At 40.9% G+C, this 22,989-nt stretch overlaps 1 protein-coding gene across 3 annotated transcripts in view; it reads right to left on the bottom strand.

Annotated features, from left to right (window-relative positions):
* ZNF800 (zinc finger protein 800) overlaps positions 1–1,296 on the bottom strand; it is a 55,291-nt gene extending 53,995 nt beyond the window's left edge. For 2 of the 3 annotated variants that reach the window (XM_032642553.1, XM_032642555.1), the window contains exons 1-2: positions 630–1,296; positions 22–140 (exon numbers count right to left, since the gene is read on the bottom strand). In XM_032642553.1, the coding sequence (XP_032498444.1) occupies positions 22–82 (61 nt within the window). In that variant the 5' untranslated portion in view covers positions 83–140; positions 630–1,296. The remainder of the gene's footprint in view (positions 1–21; positions 141–629) is intronic. The other variant, XM_032642554.1, reaches the window with a different exon arrangement.
* Between the last annotated feature and the right edge of the window lie 21,693 nt (positions 1,297–22,989).

Here is a 22,989-nt window from a genome sequence, read left to right as displayed (position 1 = left end):
TAACTGAAGGAAGGCGTATACCTGGTTCACAGCATCCGTGATGATGGTGGTCAGTCTGACAGTATTTGTCCCTTAAAGGCATTTTCAGTGGGCGCGACCTACTTTCCTTTCACTGTAAGAAGCTCTTCATTGCGGCTTGGCTGTTGAAAGAAACACAAACCCGTCACTCAGCCTGAACTTCCTGGGGGGGTTCTGGCTGCATTTTCCAGAAACGTTCCCCTCACCCGCCCTCCGCTTGCCCTCCGCTTTCCCTCCACAGCCCTTCACCCTCCTCTCGAACTGAGAAAGAAAAACGCACGAAGGCTTCTTCAGCCCGAACTCCCGCACAGGTTCATCGCCCTACCCGGAAACGCAGCCCCGGGCGCGCAGGGCAAGGGCCTGGCCGGCTGCGCGGGCGGCGGCGGCGGTGGCGGCCTCGCCTTCCCGGGCGGGCGCGCGCGGAGACGGAGGCGCGGAGCGCAGCGGGCACGGCCGGCGCCGGGGCCCGTGGGGCGGGGGGCGCGGCGGCCGGGCGGCCGAGGTGTAGCTCCCGCCGGCGGCCGGCCCACGTCGCGCCCTCCCACGACGCACGTGCGCCAGGGTCTCCCCGGCTGAACCCCCGTCCCCCCAACCAAGTGCGCCCCACTTACTGAACTCTTAGGGCGGGCCGACGGGCGGGCGGAAGGAAGGAAGGCAGGCCGGACGGCCGCGGGGACAGCCTGGCGTGAGAGGCGGCTTCGGGCCCCACCTGGCGCAGCCTCGGCGGACCGCGTGAAGGGACCGGGGTTCGGGCCCGACGCGCTCCCAAAGATTCCCCGCCGGCGCTGACGCGGAAGCGCCGCAGCTCACCACGTCCCTCCGCGGCCCGAGGCGACGGCTGTGGCGGCGGCTCACGGCGTCCCTCCGCGCTGTGGAGCTGGGCGGGCGGGCTGACGGCGCGCGGGCGCAGGCAGTTGACAGGAGGTACCGCCCCGCAGCCGCTGCCGCCGCCACCGAAGGAGTCGGAACCGGAGCGGGCAGGACCCGAGGCGCCCCTTACCAGGGCAACGGCTGCCGCCGGAGCCCGGCTCCCCTCAGCGCCGCTCCACCTGCGACGGTCCCTCAGGCTTTTGGAGAGGGGCGGGGAAGGATGGGGGTTTCCCCCGCCTTGAACTCTTCTTGGTAATAGTTGTTGTTTCAGGAAACTTTATTAAGTCAGTCTCTCTCTTTCTCTGTCTGCCCCTCCACGAAGAGCCTGAGCTGCCGCCGCGGAGCGCGTAGGAAGGGGGAAGCAGACACTCGCCGGCTGCGACAGGGAGCGACTGACTGACCCCGGACGGAGATGGGGCGAGGGCAGGAAGTGACAAGCTCTCGGAGTGGGTGGGGGGAGTGTGGCCGGCACGCCCGGGAGCGCCGCGCGCATGCGCCTAGCCCGGCGCCCCCGACGGTGGGGTGGCGACGCTCTGCGGCCGGGCGCGGGGAGGGACCCGGGGCGGGTGATGCGGGACCGCGGCCCGGGTCTCGAAGCGGCCGTACTCCCGCACGTCCCCGGCGGACTGGGAGCCGAAGTCCTGGGCTTCGCGGGCCGAGAGGCGTGAGGCCCCTGGTGCGGTGATTGCGCCCGGGAGACGGGCTGCTGGGCAACCAAACTGTTGCTATCGCTTTTCTTCTTTCGGTGGAACCGAAACGGGAGGCTTGGAAAAGCAAGGGAGGGAACTGTAGGAAAAGGCTTGGCAAATGCATAAGCCGTAAATCGTGGTGATTCCGAAAAAGTTGTCAGCGCATTTATAAATGGTACAAGTGGAACTTTTTTTTTTTTTTAAACCCAACAATTTCCGAAGTGTGTCTCTCAGAACTTAGGGGGTTTTAGCAGGTCCTTGGGAGGAATACAACCTAGTTGGTGGAAGATCGGTATTGATTGCAGCTGCGCTCCGCTTCTGGCACCTGAAAGTGAAGTTGGGTCACGTGGGCTGTACGCACTTTTTCTCATCGGCGCTCTCTTCCAGCTTGGAAAATCCCCCAAGATCGCAGTGGTCTGTCAAATTCAGCAAACCCGTGTGCCGCTGCTCGGGGGCAGGAGAGACGCCTCCCTCGCCTTCTCCCCGACGCCTAGGATAGAATTCTTGCTCCAGAAGCAAATATGAAAATTTTAAGACAGAAGAAGCCCCTTTGCTTTATTTATCTCCATCTCTCCCCCGCCCCCCACCCCCAAGATCCACTTCGTAGTTAGCTTGCCAGTTTTCGGATCCCTGAAAAACAAAGTTTCGTAGATAGGCTTTTGGAAAAACAAATGAGTGACTGAAATCTATTTTCAGAATTAAAAGTTAAGTTTGTAGTAGATCCAGTAATTGATAAATTTGTTACTGTAAAAATATTGAATGGAACATTTGCATAGGTCCTAAGGGATTGTAGCAGCTTGATTATAGGGGTGATAGGGAAAGGATAGGAAAATGAAAAACTTTTTAAAAGGAATTCCACGTACTGTACATTCTACATACTAACTGGTCACCTTAGTATGTTTGATCTTTTTATCTGTCCCATTGTCAAGAAGCAATACAAAACATCAAACTAAAATGAAATGCCACAATTTGTAAACCAGTGTAAAATAAACTACGTCCACATGATGGTGTTATGAAGCCAATTTAAAAAATCACATTTTTTATAATATTGTGTGTAATATGCTTAAGCAAAAAAATAGAAAAAAATTTTAAACGTGACCCTTAACAGTGGATTTTATTTAACACTGGACATCTTTGGTAAAATTTGTGGTGAAATATTGTCTTCACTTTTGGAGGATCTTTTTCTACTTTAATAAGCAAATTTATCATGGGTTTAAAAAATGAATATACAATTTTAAGTTTTCATAAACCTGAAAAGGCATCTCTTCGGATATGTAAGAGTTGTAAATGTTTGCTGACCAGATGTGAATAAAAAATGTTTAGTTTCCTGAGTAAATGCAGTATTATTTATATTGTACTTCAAAGTGGTCATTACTAGAGGGTCCTCAAAATTGCTTGTTAATAGAATAAGTTTTAAACAATCTTTGAAAAATTAGAATTATAGACAAGATTGTAATGTGCATGTGGGTAGAACAAATATTGAACCCTGAATCATAGAATTTTAAAGAGGAAAAGAAACCATGGAAGTTACATAGTAAACCTTACTTTATAGGCAGAAAACTGAAACCCAGATAGGTTAACTGATGTGCTGAAGGTCACACAGTTAACAGAACTGAGCCTAGGACCTAGATCATTCCCTTTATAAAATAACAATGCTAGTATCTGACATGTTTTGAGTAATATGTTTTAAGCTCAAGCATTAACTCATTTAATCCTAACAACAATCCAATGAGATTTTGTTATCATTCCATTCTTCAGGGGGAGAAACTGAGGCAAAGAATGGTTAAATAACTCATCAAGGTTACAGCTGATAGGTAACTGAACCAGCATTTGAACCCAAACAGTATGGCTCTGGAACTCATGACCTTAGTCACTATGTTATGCTGGCTATACTGTGTTGCCTACACTGTACCACAGCTGTTTTGGATCACATTGTATGTGAAAGATGAGCCAGTAGATCCTGTCATTTGTGAAAGGTATTAAAATGCCACGTACAAGTTCACGAAGCGGGAATGGAGTTGCTGAAATCACAACTGAATTTCACAGGGCCCTAGAGTTTAAAGAGACTTTGAACATCTTCTAGAATTTTCACCCTACCTCTATAAACACTATGCACAAACCATCGCAGAAAAATTATTTGTCTTCCCTTTTCGTTGTTCACTGCAGCAACCTAGGTGACACATCATTACAGCTTTAAGGAAATTTTTGATCCTTAAAGTCTGCAAGTGCATCCTAATGATTAACCTAAGACCCTCTTTAAAAATATTCCCTCATCTTCAAGGCTAGAGAATATATATGTGAGTGTGTGTATGTGTATATATTACATATACACATACACACACATACATACACACACATATATACTATTACTGTGTAGCAAACCACCCTAGAATCAGTGCCTTAAAGCCATTTTATGTGCTCTCTGGCCTTGTCTGGGATCGTGCATGTAGCTGCTACAGTCATCTGGCAGCTTGACTGGGTGCACTCATGGATGGCAGTTAGTGCTGACTATTGGCTGGACCTCTCTCTCCCCTTGTAGCCTTTCATCCTCAATATTATCCTGGGCATCTTCACATTGTGGCAGCATGCCAAGCAAATACAGAGTGGGAACTGCAAGACCTCTTGAAGCAGAAACTTGGCATCACTTCCACCACACTGTATTGGTCAAGGAAAGTCAAAAGGTCAGCACATATTCAGAAACTGGGGAGATAAATTTCCCTTCTTTTTAAATTTTTTTAATTGAAGTATAGTGGATTTACAATATTGTGCCAATCTCTGCTGTATAGCAGTGACTCCGTTTTATACATATATACATTCTTTTTTAATATTCTTTTCCATTATGGTTTATTCCAGGAGACTGGATATAGTTCCCTGTGCTATACAGTAGGACCTTGTTGTTTATGCATTCTAAATGTAACAGTTTGCATCTACCAACCCCAAATTCCCAGTCCACCCCTCTCCCTCCCTCCCTCCCCCTTGGCAACTACAAGTCTGATCTCTATGTCTGTGAATCTGTTTTGTAGATAAGTTCACTTGTGCTGTATTTTAAATTTCCCTCCTTGATGGGAGGAGTAGCCAAGTCACATTTCAAAGGGATATGCATATAGGAATGGAAGCAATTATTGTGATGATCTTTGCATGTAGTCTATCACAATATACAATTATTTCAAGAATGATACTAACTAAAGCTGCTGGATTGCTTTTCTTTTTCTTAATGCTTGATGATGCCTTTAAGAAGAACATAACAAGGAAACACTAGTCAGACCAATTCTTTAAACTAAGTGGGTCAATTTGCTGGCCCTGTATAAATAAACTTTAGTGATTCCTTTACTTTCCTCATCATTTTGTTGCTTTCTTTAAGATTTTCCCAACTGTTCTAAACAAATCTCTCTAAAACACAGTATAAAAACCTAACAACAAGTAGAAGCACTTATAGTTCCTATAGGACATACATATTCTGGTCAAGATTTTTCCAGCTTTGATTATGATGTGGCATTTTACAACACAAATAATTAAATTCATAATTATTTACAAATCAAATTATGGACCAAAATAGAGGCTGAAGGTTTAGAAAGGGTCATGGAAAACTGATTTAGAAGGACAAATATTAAACTGTTGATCTATTATCAATTCTAGAACTTAACATCTAAGCAAGCAACATAATATGAAAAGGGATGATAATGCTTTCCCTAAGATGTTTATTTTAAGGACAGTAGGGAGTAGGTTGTACCTGCTGCCCTGGAGGTAAGTCACCTACTAGGAACCACCCCCCACCCCACACCCCGAACATGGACTTAAAGTTTCCATTCCTGGTGCTAAAAGCACACTTAGGTCTTCCTGGTCAGGTGACACAGAGCATGTACCATGGTGCCATGTGACACGGCACCAAACCATGCCTTACAGGTCTTCCATTCAAATGCATTTTAGATAACATTTAAGTGAATTCCATTTTAAAAAATGTTTTTTGTTATAGGGGAGTATGTTCATAAGTAAGTCTGTATTATAATCTAATAATAATAGCTAAAGATAATTTTGTCACTTATTGAACTCAGACAAGGTGCTAAGTGCTTTCTGGTTTTTCACTGAATCCTTACCAAGTTCCTGGGTTAGATATTATCCCATTTTACAAATTAGGGCACAGATAATTTGTGTTTGACCTAAGATTTAAATGTAGGTCTGAGTCCAGGTCCTGTACCTCAAGTTACATGCGTTCTGATTATATATTCTGATTATTCCTAAAATTTTATCTTCAGCTCAGACCTGTCCCTGAAGCCTCTAAGCTCTATTTCTAACTACCCAGGAGGCAGATAATCTGAATTTTCCCAGGCATCTCAAAATTAGCAGGGTCCAAACTGAACCTACCTTCTCACGAAACCTGTTCTTCCTCTTCCAAATTTTAATCAACAGTGTTGCTATCTATTCAGGCTATCAAGGTAGAGGCCTTGGAGTCATAGAGAGGAGCACATGCAGAGATGCAAAGTAATGCAAGTTACCTGTGTACAAGGTTTCTCATCTCACTTATCCCCAGTGTCTAACCTAGCACCATTGGTTATACCTCAGAAAAGTCTAGAAAATAGTGTCCTCTCTCCATGGGCACCATCAATCTTCTAGTCCAAAACCTCATCTCTGAACAATTTCAATAACTACCTCCATGGTCTCCCTACCACCATCTCTCCCTCTCTCCATTATTCCACACTATCAACAGAATTATAGTCCAAACAAATATAATAATATTACTTCCCAATTTAAAATTTCTGTTGACTGCTCATTTTCCATATGAAGAAGTCAAATCTCAACAAAAACCATTAGTAGAAAGAGCACATGGGGAATCCCTGGTGGTCCAGTGGTTAGGGCTCTACGCTTCCACTGCAGGGGGCCAGGGTTCGATCCCCGGTTGGGGAACTAAGATCCCACAAGCTGTGTTGGAAAAAAAAAAAAAGCATTTGTTTTGGAGCCAGAAAAATCTAGGTCTTAGTCCCATCTCCACCATTCATGAGTTTTGTGTCTCTAAACAAGTGAGAACCTGTCTTAAACCTCAGTTTCCTCAGCTGCCTGCTACTTTCAGTGTTGTGGGAAATCAGTGAATGAATAAAGTGCCCAGAAGGACCTGGAACACAGTTCAGGTATAACAATAATAAATACTTACTATTATACTTGTCCCTCCCACAACTTCACAACTTTATGCTCCAAACAAACTTGCTGGATTTCTCACCCTTTGCAGAAATCAACAAAGCAAACAGTAGTTTAACTGGGTGGGGAGGGAGTGTGGGACACGAGGGAATTTTAAAGAGAGATGATAGAGTTGTAGGTTATGTGGCTGTATCCGCTAGTTAAAGCAACTGTTACATAATAGAACAGTGGTTTGGGTAGAAGGTTGGGAAGTGTACCGGGAGGGGAGGGGTGCCAATTTGGGGGCTACTGGCCATTTTATAGACTTTGACCTAATGATCGTTATATGTATATTTGCCTTGTAATAATTCAGCAAGCTGATAGTTATGTTTTATGCACTTTTATGAACGTGTATAATATTTCACAATAAAAAATTTTTTTAAAGCAGCTGACGTAGGTTTTAATGCCTCTGAGCTACATCTGGCATAAATTAGAAATGAGTATTGAACTTTTCAAGGCTTTGAGCCTTTGCACATGCTACTCCTTACACCTGGAAATAAATATCCTTCCCCTCCACCTGGAAAGCTCCTATTCATCCTTCAGATGTCACTTCTTCTGAGAAACTAGCTCCCACAGACAAATAACTGCTCCATTTTCCTGCTCCTGTAATAAATCATTCTGATTAAATGGCTGACTCTCCCATTAGTCTGAATTTGTCAAAAAACACATCATAACTTATTCCTCTTTTGTTTTGCCATCACCTAGCCCACTACATGGCACATGATAGGCAACAATTAAAAGTTACTAGATGGGCTTGAGTGAACAAATTTTCATTTCAATTGGGCTAAAGAAGAAATAATGACAACGTTCATTCTTTGCAATAAACACCATAAGAAAAAGTTTAGTGGGGAAAATCAATCTTACTGGTTTAGTTTAATTAGGCCCCTGGCCTAATGGGACACTCATGTTCAATGTAGAGAACAACCATACGAGGACAATTAAAGGAACCACTATTGTATAGAATTAGTAATGCTGTAGACTATATGCCGTAGCTGGACACTTGAAACTACTAACCGTTCATCATGTAAAACCATTCATCAGGATTGTGTTTTTGTTTTTATGAGGGGTGGTTATTTTGGTTTGGTTGGTTTTTTTAACTTTTTTTTTTTAACTTGCAAATAAATGGGATTGTATTTTAAGCAATTTCTGCTTTTTTAGATATCATCTTTGACTTTTTTAACTTTTAATTTTGAAATAGTTTCAAATTTAAAAGCAAATTGAAAGAACACAAATAATTCCCATACTCTACTCAGATTCACCAATTTTTAACATTTCATCATATTTGCTCACTTGCTCTCTCTCTCAATCCATATACATATCTGATTTTTTGAACCATCTGAGGGTAGATTCAAATGTACATCCTGCCCCTTTATCCTTAATTACCTCAGTGTGTATTTTCTGAAAGCAAGGATTTTATTATCTTACATAAGCGCAATACAGTTATCATATTCAGCAAGTTTAACACTGATACAATACTTTTATTTAGACTAAGGTCTATGTTATAATTTTGTCAGTTATCCTGATAATGCCTTTTATGGATTTTTTTTCCTCCAATCTAAGACCCTATCCAGGATCACATATTGCATTTAGTTGTCATGTCTCTTTGCTTTCCTTTAACCTGCAATAGTTCCTCAGCCTTTCTTCGTCTTTCATGACAATGACATTTTGTTCAATACGGGCCAGTTGTTTTATAGAATGAGTCAATTTGGACTTGTCTGATGTTACTTCATGATTAGATTGAAGTTTTACATTTTTTGAATGGTAAGTAATACTTGATGTGGTGTCTTTCTCAAGGCATGGAATGCCTGGTTGATAGGCTTTTTTTTTTTTTTGTACCTAGCCACGTGGCTTGCCCTAACCATTAGGCCACCAGAGAACTCCCAGTAATCCTTTTTCTTAAGTTGAGATATAATTGACATATAACGCTATATTAGTTTCAGGTGTACAGCACAATGATTCAAATATATTCGTATATATTGCAAAATGATCCCCACAATAAGTCTAGTTAATATCCATCACCACAGAATTATGAAACTTTTTTTCTTATGATGAGAACTTCTAAGGTCTACTCCTTATCAACTTTCAAATATATAATACAGTATTATTAACTATAGTCACCATGCTATACATTACAACCCCAGGACTTATTATTTTATAACTGGAAGTTTGTACTTTTGACCTCCTTCACACATTTCACTCACTCCTTCCCACCCCCACAACCCCCCGCCTGCAGCAACCACCAATCTGTTCTCTGTATCTATGAGTTCAGTTTTGTTTTGTTTTTGTTTTTTTTTTAAGATTCCATATATAAGTTAGACGATATGGTATTTGTCTTTGTCTGACTTATTTCACTTAGCATAATGCCCTCTAGGTCCATCGTATTGTGACAAATGGCAAGATTTCTTTCTTTTCATGGCTGGATAATATTCCACTGTGTGTATATATACGCACATCAATGGAGACTTAGGTTGTTTGCATGTCTTGGGTATTGTTAATAATGCTACAATGAACACGGTGGTGCATGTATGTTTGATATTAATCTTGATCACAGGTTTAAGACGTTATTCAGCTTCTCCACCGTATAGTTACTGTTTTTCCTGTTGTTATGAATAAGTAATTTATGTGTAGATAACAATGGTTTTATTATAGAGACTCCTTTCAACTAGTGATCTCAGTAATCTTACTTAGGTTTTAGAAACTATCAAAGCAAAATTAAAGAGAGTAAAAGTTAATTGAACTGGCTGTAATATAATTAGAAACTATGGTCAATTATGTAACTGGAAGCTGTTTTTTGGTTTACTCTTATATGATAAAAAGTTAGAAAACTATTTGTTATTACCCTGGGTGTTGATTTATTATCAGTAAATCCATTCAACCAACATTTGCTGAGTATCTGTAATATTCCAAACATCATGTCAAGCTGAGAATACATTGATGAGTAAGACCAGGTCTCTTCCCTTTAGTAAACAAAAATTTCCTTAGTGCCTATGCACTGGGTTCTAGGAATACATCCATGAATAATTTGGGAAGTTCTTACCTACTTGGAGTTTATAGTCTAATTATTGAGGAGCTCCCAATCTAGTAGTCGTGACGCAGTAAAAACCTGTATTGTTTCATGATAATCACATAAGACAAGCACATGAGAGATGACTGAAACCATGGACTTATAAGGTCTATTCACAACAGAAGCACGGGGGCAGTGGGGAGGGGGTGTTTGCAGCAGGTTTTCATCTCGAGTTAGAAAGCCATAATAATAGATGATGAATAATAATATGTTGTTTTTTTCCAAGTAAGTATTAAAATGTTACTAAGACCTATTTCGTTAGGCCAGCTAACAGATTACCTATTATTATATATTAACAGAATCATTCATCCTAAATTGGAAGTTGTAAATGTTTTGTGATTCAGGTTGAACAACAGTCATGAAGGGCTTTGTATTTGATATTGTACCATCAAAAAGACAGTCTGGGGGATTCCCTGGTGGTGCAGTGGTTGAGAGTCCGCCTGCCGATGCAGGGGACACGGGTTCGTGCCCCGGTCCGCGAAGATCCCACATGCCGCGGAGCGGCTGGGCCCGTGAGCCGTGGCCGCTGAGCCTGCGTGTCCGGTGCCCGTGCTCCGCAACGGGAGAGGCCACAACAGTGAGATACAGTGAGATGCCCGCGTACCGCTAAAAAAAAAAAAAAAAAAAAAAAAGGGACAGTCTGAGTTTTTCATTCATTCTCCTAACGGCTCCTCCTTATGGCCAAGAAGGTTTATTTGAATGACTGAAAATAAGGCTGCAGTTCAGGACTGTAGAACAGAATGTCTTTTATGTAACTCTAACTTCATTAGTATCTTGATCTAAAATACCAAATCCAAAATCTTCTCTGGAAAAGTGAGATGATGCCTCATCTCTAACAACAAAGGATCAGAAGAAATGTACATTTTTGACTTATGAGAACTGAGTCAACACATGTGCCTTAGGTCTTAATTCCAGTTGAATACATAGACTACTATGTACCAGACTATAGTACCAGACTATAACCTACAACAAAATGCTGTATTAACGGAACATTTTAAGTAAATAAATGGTGTCTGCACTTATTATATTGATCTGAGATTTTAAGTAATTTCTAAAATAATTTCTACAAAATGATCACATTTTTATCTTAAATTGGCATTAATTTTTCCCATTCAAACGGTCTAATTTTCTCAAATGAAAGTTGCATATTTTACATCTGAGAAATCTCTAGAATTAGAGCCTCTGCAGGTAGACAGTACCTTATAAAAAGTCAGGAAGCTTGCTTGGGTGTTTCTTCTACTTCAAGTCATCAGTTATTGTCAGTCAGCAAACAGTTAAAGCAATTTCAGTGTTGTAATGATCATATGTGGAGTAAGGAAAAAAGTTAGATCGGTGAGAATTTTGAAAAAGAGCATCAAGGAATTACTCTCTCCACTCAAGAAGAGATGTTTCAAGTTAGAAGAAAGCCTCTCAGGATCCAGAGTGTCGAGATCCTTGGTAAGACCCGTGTTGCTGGGCAGTACTACGTCATCCAGTAACACCTAGATGCTGGAGTTAATATCACTGTTTTCAATGCCATAGAATGATGCTTTCTTCTTAGTAATTTGTGGGGGAGTACCTAAAGTAGTGCCACTCTCTTTTCTAAAATAAATGTCTTTATAAAAAAGTGAGTCAAAGTTCAGTGTGTTTCTAAGCATCTTATTGCTAAAAGAGATGGTGTGCCATCTGTTAGGAATGGCAGTTTCATTTATGGGAACAAAGTTGCTTTACATTTCTCAGAACCTTATTTTTAAAGAAACAATTGCTATAGGATATTCAAGAATTCCCCTATCCATGTTAGTTCTCTTTTCTTAATCTCTTGTGAAACTGGAAACTGTAATACAATAAAGTGAAAGAATTGAAACTTCTCATTTTTTAATCCTTGTCTTTCTAGTCTTAGGAAGCTCATTTTATTTTATTTTATTTTATTTGGTGTTCAAATACACTAATTTTATTTGAATTTGTATCCATAATTTTAAATAAAACAAATAGCTAGGAAGTTCATTTTAAACACACAACCCAGCCAGATGAATGAAGGTGCAAAATAATGCACAAGAACTCATGTCTTCTGGGAATTACAAAAAGAGTCTACAGAAGGTATTTTATAGTCTACGTGTTCATCCCTACATCATTCTTGTGTTAAAAGAGAGGGGAAAAAATTCTGAGAAAAAATATAAAGAGATGGCGAGGGGAAAGCAAAAGTTAATGAACATTAGCTGAGTCACTACTCTGGACCAGACACCAGCCTAGGCACTTTACATACATTCATTATCTCACTTACCAAGCAGTATTAAATAGCTTTATACTAGCCTTTATATGTTCACTGAGCATGGAGATATTCTCTCCTGATGTGACCTATGAAAAAAATCACTTTGCCCAGTCTAAAATGTTCTAGCTCTGATACTTTCACGAGGGAGACAGAAAGGTTGCTGCCGATTCACAGGAATTGTCACTACACTACCAGGAGAAAACGTGTGCGGAAACTCCTGGCTATCTACAAATCCAGTATTTGGCAGGAGCATAGTTGCTGCACATAAACCACACTTAAAATACTGGGCTCTGTCTGGACACTACACTTTTAAAAGAGATACAAACAAACAGAGGCACATTCACTGGGAGAATGACCAGAAAAGGGAAGAGATAGGAAATCATGTCCTACCTGGAGTGTTCGTACAAACTGGGGAAATGTCGCCTAGCCACTGAAGACTTCAAAAATACATGAGGTGTCAGATGGAAGAGGAAAAATATGTGTTCCATATGCCCATCCTTGATGGGTGCAAGAAGTGCAGGAAGGCCAATCTCAATATGATAGAATAAAGAATTTTCTAACCAAACTGTCCTTAAATGGAATGGATTGCCTCAGGAGGTGATAAGTTCTCTATCACTTGGAAATGTGCAAACTTTGACTGGGCCCTTGTTAGAAATATTGTAAAGGAGATTCAAACTTAAAATGGAAGAGTGGGTTTAAAAAGATGACTCTGAAGTTATTTCCAACCCAGACATTGTTCACAAATGACTGGTGATTGAACCAAACCTTCGTGCCTCGGAACTCATAGTTCAAAATACAACAAATCGGAATAAACTTTTCTCACACGAACCATACAATAAGAAATCAGACTTTTCCTACCCTTCCTAATTCAAAGTTAGAATATACAATGTTACTCACTGGTTTTTTCATAAATTGAGACACAAACCAACAACTTGACCTGTTAATGCCACCACTGGGATCAGGCTTCATTGGTTTATCCTCTATAAATATCAAGGATGGAATTAGAGTATTTTGATTCATTCATGTAACAGCTATTGATTGAGCACCTATTATATGCCAATAACAGTGCTAGGGATTGGGATGGGAGATATAATCATGAACAAAAAAACATGACCTCTGCCCTCAAGGAGTTTACAGTCTAGTACAGTTGCTGTCTCCCTACAGATCACATGAAATCTACTGTTTCCATGCATGTGCCTTCATTAATTTACTTTCTGATTAAAAATGTCAAAATCATTAAAACAGAAAAAACATTTTCCTTCTATTAAACATTCATCAGAAATATCATGATTATCAGCTTAGAAGGACTCAATTTACATAATCTGAGAAACCATATTCTACCAAAATACATCACTGCTTATATTTATGGAGTTAGTACAAATATACATAATATGTAAGAATGTTCTTTGCTATGATTAATTTATATAGACAAATTAATTTGCATGAAATGTGACTCATTAAGAGAATATAATTACTTGAATAATCAAAAATTATTTATGAACGTTAATTAGCTGGCATTTTGCAGTTTTCAGATAGATACTATGGTCTAGATCAGCATTAGAAACATTTGTGGTTAGTACTCTGGTTCTTACATACCCCAGTAGTTTGATTTGCTGCAAAATTAAATTTACAGTTGAGCTGGAAGTTTGGTAGTAGGATTTAGGTTAGGAGCTGGAAAAAAATTTTACAAGATTAAGTCATGTGATTTAGTTGACTGACATTACCAAGAATAACATACGAAAACTCTGAAGACAGAAACTATGAAGCCTTAAGTTCCTGCCATATACAAAGCCACATGATGAGGAGATGAATTCCTATATTCTTGCAGGCCTATTCAGAATTGTTTGCAGGTAAAACGACTCCTGACTTTGTAATCATGGTTGATTAAACCAGTCATCATTTCACGAGTCACAGGCAACATTATACAGTCTGGCACACACTAGGCCCCCGATGAACATTTTTAAATGAATGAACAAATGGGCAGAAGTGGAAGTAAACTCAGAAGTAGCATAACAGGGGTTAAAAAAAGAGAAAGTGACCCACTCATTAACTCATTCAATAAATATTTTCTCATCTCTATAATTAAATCGGGCACTGTACGTCAGATACTCTTCCAAGGTATATAGGTGTAAGCAAGACCAGACATGATCGTACTACCCCTCAAGAAGTTTAGTCTAACTGAAAAGACAGATACTAATCAAAAGCCACCCATTAAAATGCAAATATAATATGCATAATATGAGAAGTGGCATGATAAGAGGTATGGTGCTACGAGAGGGTCTAACAGAGGGGTCTGACCTTGTCAGGGAGGTCAGGGAAGCCTTGCTAAAGGACATGATGACAAATAATTACCCAGACGAAGTGAGGCTGAAGGAGCGTTCCAGTCACAGGGTCTGGCAGGTGCAAAGGTCTCATGGAAGAATGAGGGCCAGTACGCCTTTGCACAGGAGGCATGGTGTGAGATGAGGCTGGAAAGACCCCTGTAGGCCATGAGTGGTGGTCCTTTAGTCTTAAAAGCAACCCAGTGTGTAACAAGATTAGAGATTTAATCATTACACTCAAACATGCGCACAAAACATGGTGTCATGATGTTACATGTGTGTCTATATACAATGTGTGTATATATACATATATTTTAAAAAATTTTTTTTTTTTTTTTTTTTTTTTTTTTGCGGTACACGGGCCTCTCACTGCTGTGGCCTCTCCCGTTGCGGAGTACAGGCTCCGGATGTGCAGGCTCAGCGGCCATGGCTCACGGGCCCAGCCGCTCCCCAGCATGCAGGATCTTCCCAGACCGGGGCACGAACCTGTGTCCTCTGCATCGGCAGGTGGACTCTCAACCACTGCGCCACCAGGGAAGCCCTACTGTCTTTTTTTTTTATTATTATTATAAGCATCTTAGTTGGAGTGCAGTGGTATCTCATTGTGGTTTTGATTTGCATTTCCCCGATAGCTAATGATGTTGAGCATATTTTCATGGGTTTATTGGCCATTTGTGTATCTTCTCTGAAGAAATACCATGCCTGACTTTTGAATATCCTATTAGACTTTCATAAAGGTAAAATATTGTTTATAATTATCTGAGCCTAGAATTTAACTCCAGGTCACATACAATCATGAAATATTTTTGCATGGTTTTAATATATGGTGAATTCAAGGAATGCAACTACCATGTAAATTGAGTATCGATTATACCATGTTATATTCAGAAGCTTAGCAAGATCTGTTCATTATTTCAGAGCACGTGATCAGTGGCAGTGCCCTCATGGCATTTGAATTGCTGGTGTAACATGCCTTTCTGTATCAGTCTGCGCTTGTTGCTGTGACATGCAAATAAGTATTCAAGGGAATTTGAGACTCCATTTAATAGATTTAGAAACATAGGCATCTCAATGCATGTTAACAATAAGGGTTGTTTGTAAATATTCTATGTTATTTCTAACTTACGTATTTTAATGTTGTGTAACACAGTGTTATCTATGCTGTGAAAATTACATATTAAGATTATGTAATTCATAATGTTCTGTTGTTTTTCGATCTTACTTCATGTTCCCAGAAGCCTGTCAAACAACCCTCTTGGTAGTCTCTTCTGATACGGTATTATTTCCAGTCTACCTTCTTCCTCTTCGCCTAAGGATGTAGTATCCAAGGTCTTTTTAAATACCAAAGATTGAGTGCACTGGGATTTTACGACAGGAGACATGTTTTGTGTGTGTGTGTGTGTGTGTGTGTGTGATATTTCATCACTGTCTATCTGATGTCATAATAAAGGGAATTATTCTACATTGTACTAACAAATAAGACCAAACTCGCGTGTACAAATATCATATAGTACTTCCTCATTTTCTCCATTTCCACTGTCTGTAATTTGTCTTGGCTGTTAACTACACTTCAGTCATGGTTATTTCCCTCTTTCTCTTATCATATACAAATAAGTCTGATCCATAATACGTATCCTAATTCTAGTTTATACTTTCATTTCCACTTGTACTTCTGCTCTTTCATTTTCCTGTATTTCTTGTACAGAGGAATTTCTTACTTCTCTCAAATTCAAACTTTTTCATTGTAACAAGACTCAAGCATCTGACCCCTACATGATATCTTCTAGTCTAGACATGCCCAGGCATTTACACATTGAAAGATTTATTATTTTATAGTAAATTACTTCCCCTTTGTTTCCCCTTTATATTAGGTATAGGTTATTATATTGATTTTTTTGGAATTCTATGTGGATAAATTTATATTACCTATGACTTTCATTTCAGGATAATGAAGGAGGAATTACACAATATTAGTTATGGAAATGGGACACTGGATCTGAGAGGGTTGAGACCCACTGCTCTACATCATATCCTCCTCCACCCAGGGCAGCAAGCCTCATGGCCTGGCTATCATCCAAGGCCTGGCTAGCTTCTCTACACTACGGCAGACTCTATGCTCTCAAGTGAGTAGGCTTGGTTCTTGATATGCTAAAAGAATTTAGATGATCATCTCTAGCCCAAGCCTGGTTTCAAGATTAAAGAAGTCAGGTAACTTCCCTCTCATCCCCAGAGCAGTAAACCTCAAGCCTCATCCTCACGCAGAAGATGATAAAACTCATGATTTAAAGGACAAATTAAAATGTGCTATTTTAATTATTGTTAACTATAAATATTTAAAGCAAGATAGGAGGTAACATAATGATGTTTGGGTTCTATAAACTCCAGATGCTGTGCAGATAATTGACTGTGAGAAGCTCATCTATTGACTCAAGAGAAACACAACAGCTTTTCTGGTTTTCTTTGAAATCTAGTGCAAATGTGGCCAGTGTTTCCCCCATGCTCTCCCATGGTGCCGGGTATCATTAAATTAATCCTTTATCACTTAAAGTCTTCTGGGACCTTACAGGACCACAGCATAATAGTGTAATGTACAAAGATGTCAAACATATAGTTGGGGAGTGGCTTAATATCTTCAGAATCTAATTCCTTTATATCTTAACTTTATGTATTGATTGTCTCCAAGTAGCGTGGTTGCTCAGCTGTGGTCTTGGTCCCTGCAGCTTCTAGCTAATAAAGGCAGGTCTTAGAATAGGAGTCCAGGTGCTGCTTCAGGAACTGGAAAACATGGAGCCTTAATGCATTCTTGCTTTCTCTCTCTGAAGTCTCCCATTTTATTTTAATTTTAATCTATGATTTCATGAAGTTGAGTTAGATCCAATATCAAGATATCTCATATTATCATGGGGCATTATAGCAACGAGAGTCACATTGGTCCATGTGAATTGTTTAATGAACCTTGTATCATTGACCCAGCCACCAATATGGCTATGACATTCCAGACTGGAGAGAAGGAAAGAGTCATCAACTGCCTTAAATTATTTGGCAGAGGAGGTGAGTATAAATTGTGCAGGATGGAATACGTAAGTCAAGATCACCAAAAGAAAGAGTATAATGTATTAGGGATCCACCATGCTCCAGTAGGACCTCATCTTTACTGTTACTCGGCAAAACTCTATTTCTAAGTAAGGTCACATTCTCATATATAGAACAGACTTGTGGTTGTCAAGGGGGAGGGGGTTGGGGGAGGGATGGAGTGGGAAGCTGGGGTTAACAGATGTAAGCTATTTTATATAGAATGGATAAACAACAAGGTCCTACTCTATAGCTATCCTATGATAAACCATAATGGAAAAGAATATAAAAACTGTATATATATGTATAACTGAATCACTTTGCTGCACAGCAGAAATTAACGCAACATTGTAAATCAACTATACTTCAGTTTTTTAAAAAAATAAATAATAAAATTTTTTTATTTTAAAATAAATAATAGTCACATTCTGAGGTACTAGGGGTTAGGACTTCAACATATAATTCTGGAGTGGGAGGGGGGATGCAATTCAACCCATAACGTTTACCTTTTTTCTTACAGCAATAATGCTTTGCCTGTGAAATTACGGCTGTGGGAAAGGAAGTAAAATAGTGGTACTGATGAGTGGTACGACTTCTAGCTTCAATTTCTAAGTCCTCCTGCTTATTTTTCTTGATTTTTGAGGGAGAAAAATACCAGAAATCTTGGACAACTGTAAGTGCCCTTAAGTCATCTTGAGGGCTTTTCATGCGAAATAATATAATAGCAATAGAGATACAACTACTTGTCATAGAAGAACATGCAAAATTACCAGCCAAACTTTACAGTGACAAGAAATTGTTACTTTTAGATTTGAGCATATAAACACTGCTGATATACACCTCAGCTTCCCACTGCCATTTTCCTCAAGATAAAGAATCTTCAAAGCAAAACCCAACCTAAGCAAAATTACGAAGTAAAGGAGACTTGCCTTTTGGCCATTCCCTTCTCTTCCTCCCCTGTTTCCTCCCTTTCAGGCACTTCACTGTGTCGTATTTGCCTTTCCTGGCCAGGATTGTCTAGGGTCCCGTAGACATTCTGCCATCTTTGCTGTTTGGCCCGTCCTGCCACGACCATTCAGGATTTGTTATGATGAACTTACCTGCAGAAATCTGCCAGTTCTGAATTTCCTCAGGATCAGACTCTCATTTTTATTTTTATCAAAATATATATCTTCTTTTTAAAAGTTGTTTATTTATTTTATTTTATTTTGGCTGCATTGGGTCTTTGTTGCTGTGCACAGGTTTTTCTCTAGTTGCGGCGAGCAGGGGCTACTCTTCGTTGTGGTGCATGGGCTTCTCATTGTAGTGGTTTCTCTTGTTGCAGAGCATGGGCTCTAGGTGCACGGGCTTCAGTAGCTGTGGCATGCAGGCTCAGTAGTTGTGGCTCACGGGCTCTAGAATGCAGGCTCAGTAGTTGTGGCGCATGGGCTTAGTTTCTCCAAGGCATGTGGGATCTTCCTAGACCAGGGCTTGAACCCGTGTCCCCTGCATTGGCAGGCAGATTCTTAACCACTGCACCACCAGAGAAGCCCCAGGATCAGGCTCTTTAAAATGCCATCTCTGATCACAGTTTGCAAAACTAATGAATTTGATCCACGATAATGTGGTCATGGGAGACAGATGAATCTTTCCATCCCTTGTAGGTAAATCTATATTGAAAAAGAAAAACACCTTTGAAACAATGGCAGATGCCTCTGTTGTATAATTCAGCATAGTGGCTTCTATCCGGATTCTCAGGCAGGGATAGCTACATAATTTGCATGATCCAGTGCAAACTGAAAATGCAGGGCCCCAGAACCAGTCCCAGCTCACAGGGGACAGGCAAGTTCCAAAGGATTATAACTTCCACACCAGTACATGCTCAGCACCTGGATTAGGGATGTTCAAGAGGGCCCTCCGAGTCACCTGCCAAATGTACAGGGTGCTGCCGCCCCAGGACACTACAGGTCACGCTCCAGACTCTGACCCTCCTTGCGCCTGCACCTACGCCACCACCAGAGGCAGAAGTGGGCAACAGAATGCAGGTTTCCCCACTCTGCTGCCACCACCTGGTTGCTAGGTCATGTAGAGGGTGACAGTGGTCATGGGGTGAGAGTGGGGAGGAGGAAAAGCATGCCCAAGGCACCAGGGGGCAGGAAGCAGGCAGCCAAGAACCTCCGCCAGGTCAGAGGGGGGCAAGTGCGTGAGCCAAGGCTCCGAGTCCCCAGAGAATGGTTCATTGTCCCAGCAGACTTCACTTAGAAACCACAAATTCAAAGATAAAATTATTAAAGAGTTTCAAGACAGTAGCCACAGAGCATTAAACCCTAAATGCAGTGGCTCCATAGACAAGGGAGCAGTATTTTCATGCAAGTAGATCTTTGTAGTGGTCCTTAATCACATGGCATTATAAGGACACCAAGACATAGTGCAAACAGCGTAGGATTTGGAATGAAAAGATCCAGATTTGTGTCCTGAGTTGCTGGTTTACTAACCAAAGGAGATTATTATTATTGAACTTTTCAAAACCATGCTTTTATCACGTATGATGGTATTGTAAAGTGGTATCCTACAAGGGTTAAATTCAATAAGGTTTGTGTGACAGAGACGATCAGCTAGCCACCAAAATCTATCTTTGGGTACACAGCTAGATGAAATTTCCTTGTCTTTCTTACAGATAGGTGGAGCCATCTGACTAAGTTCTCTCCAACAGAATGTGAGCAGAAGTGATATATGCCACTCCCAGCCAGGTCCTGAAAATCTCCCACAGCTGTTTCTCTACACCCTTCCCATCCTGTAGGCTGGTTGTAAATGATGGTGAGGTCCTAGAAGCAGGAATTCTTAACCTGGGGTCCGTGGAGCCCCAAAGGATCCATGGATAGAACTCAGGGAATCTATGATTTAGGTGAGGAATATCTTTAAATCTTTATTTCCACTAACCTCTATTTGAAATGCTAAATTTCCTTTCACTGTTAATGTAGGCAACAAAGCACAGTACTATGAGCTGTAACTGACCCTTTCACCAATAAAAGTCACCAATACTACAGCTGTTGGAGAAATCTGAAATACAGTGTATGCTCATAACTACTTTGATAGTATAGTCATCATTAGACCCACTGCTAGATCTTCTTATTTAATGCATTAATTAAAAGCACATACACTACTCCATCACAAATTAGCTCTTTTAATACTTTAATAACGATATTTCAACATATAAATTTCATTATGTAATCTTAAATATTTTATTTTATGCATTTGTAACATTATTCCAAGAAAGAAGTTTGCAGGCTCAACCAGACTGTCTAAGTGGCCCATGACACAAAAAATTTAGGACCCTGGTAGGATTATGCTAAGGAGGAAAATAAAAATCTAAACATGAAAGGCTATTTATTATGTGATCCCATCTATAAGACATTCTGGAAAACACAAATTTATAAGGATAGAAATCAGTGGGGAAGGGAAGGAGACTGACTACAAAGGGGCACCAGGGTACTTCTGGACTGATGGACATGTTCTAGATCTCAAATGGGACAGTGGTTATGCAACTGTATGTATTCATCAAAACCCACTGAACTGTACACCTAAGAAGGGAGAAATTCACTATATGTAAATTATACCTAAATAAACCTGACTTAAAAAAAAAAAAACAAATCCTGTTAGAGGACAGCAGAGCCACAGAGGAAAGGAGCCTTCATGAAGACATGGAGGAGAGTCACCCACTGGCCCGTACAACTGCCCAGGGCTGTCCTGTGAGAGAGAAAGAAACTTCTATTGTGTTGAGTCCAGGCTTGGGCCTATTTGTTACCACAGTTTAGACCACGCTGACACATTTAGTAAAAGTATTTGCTACACCGTAACACATAATACAAATGTTGGAATGAGAATATTTGAGTGCAAGTCCCCACGATGTTACTTTGGAGGTTTTGCAAAATTTGGACAATCACTTGACTTCTCTGAACTTTAATTTCTTCATCATGGAATGGATAGATTGATTATACCCCCTTGCATTATGTTGTGAAGATGAGAAACAATACAGACCTTAGCCTAGAGCACCCAATAAATGAAGAACTGTTAAGTAGTCACCTATTCTGATTGTGTTTGGAGCACTACCCAATGCATTTGTAGTCCCAGCCCTACAAAATCTAGCGTTACACCTTCCTTTGCAAAGCTATTTCTTGCAATGTAGGCCCCCCCCCTTTAGCAAGTGACTTTCAGATCTCATAATTAGATGGGATGTTCAAGACCATGTAACCCATTCCTTTTGCTTCCTACTTCCGCTTAGGGGAACAAAACTAAAGTAACAGTATAGCTTTAGGCTCTGAGACACAGAATCGGCAACTATGACCCAAAGATGAAAGAAAAGGTCCAGAAAGACCCCACATTCTGAGTCAAAGCCACAGCTACTGAGGAGGAGGCAGCATCCCATGGGGCTTGTGGAGAGCTGCCGTTCTGGAAGAACTGAGGGAAGAACTGGAAGAGAGGAGATCTTGATTTGGGAGACTACAGCTTCACTGAAATGAGGCTATTCTCTTCCTTTACCTCCTGCAAACCAAAGAAAGGTGATAATAAAAGCAGAGGATTCCCAAACTTTCATCCCCAACTACAGTGGGGGCTACAGATGAGTATCTTATCTAAGAGTGGATCAAGGACCAGAATGGCCAAGTGCCTGATGCCACGTCAGAGAGTGATGATAGATCTGAGAGAAGGTTTGTCTGGGAGAGGCAACCTGAATTTCCACTCTTTGGAGAAACAAGGATTCTTGAGTGCCTGTGGGTCAAGACGACACTGATGAAGGGGTCTATATGTCTGAGCCACCTCACTTTTACTGAACTGAACAATCACCCAACAGTTATGGGACTCCAAGTGATGTGGACCCCAAGTGAAGTGGCAGGGGCTGTGGCCATGGTGGCTGGAATCCAAGCCAGACCCCTCAAACTAGGGACTGTGCAAAGAGGAGGCCCCTATCAGCACCCTTCAAAGAATCAACAAACATACCACAGAGAGAATAGCATTTGGTCGCTACCACAAAATGCAAATGTACAAGTGCCAGTCATAATCGGCAGAGTAGTAGCTGCTACTTCATTATAGGCCATTCTATAAGGAGACCCCTGCCTCTGTCTTTCCTACTTGCTCCCCGCCCCAGCACCATAGGGGAAGCAGTGAGAAGGTAGGAGTGAGGGCAGGTGCCTCAGAGAGTGTCCACCATGTGCTCTCTGCCTGCTCCAGTCGGCCGGCCTACAAACCACTGCTCCGGCTTCTACCACCACCAACAACCACTACTATTCCCCTTACCACCACTCTGCCCACCACCATCACGACCAGTAGCAAGCAGCTAGAGCCAAAAGTCTTACCTGTATGGGCAGGGGTATGGCTAGATATTTAGGCCAAGTATGAGTTTTATATACATATATATTTTTTACTTTTGAATGTATATGAGTTTAATATTTTTAAATGGATAGTACTGCCCTTAAAACATGATCGATGAACTAGCCTAATAACTGTCTTCTGTGTCTTTAAAGTTGTGGAATTGCACTGAAATGCCTCAAAGGAGCCCATTAC

Source organism: Phocoena sinus, chromosome 9 (assembly GCF_008692025.1).
Source record: "Phocoena sinus isolate mPhoSin1 chromosome 9, mPhoSin1.pri, whole genome shotgun sequence".
NCBI lineage: Eukaryota > Metazoa > Chordata > Mammalia > Artiodactyla > Phocoenidae > Phocoena > Phocoena sinus.
The sequence above is the reverse complement of the archived record's forward strand: the minus strand, read 5'-3'. Positions and strand labels throughout refer to the sequence as shown.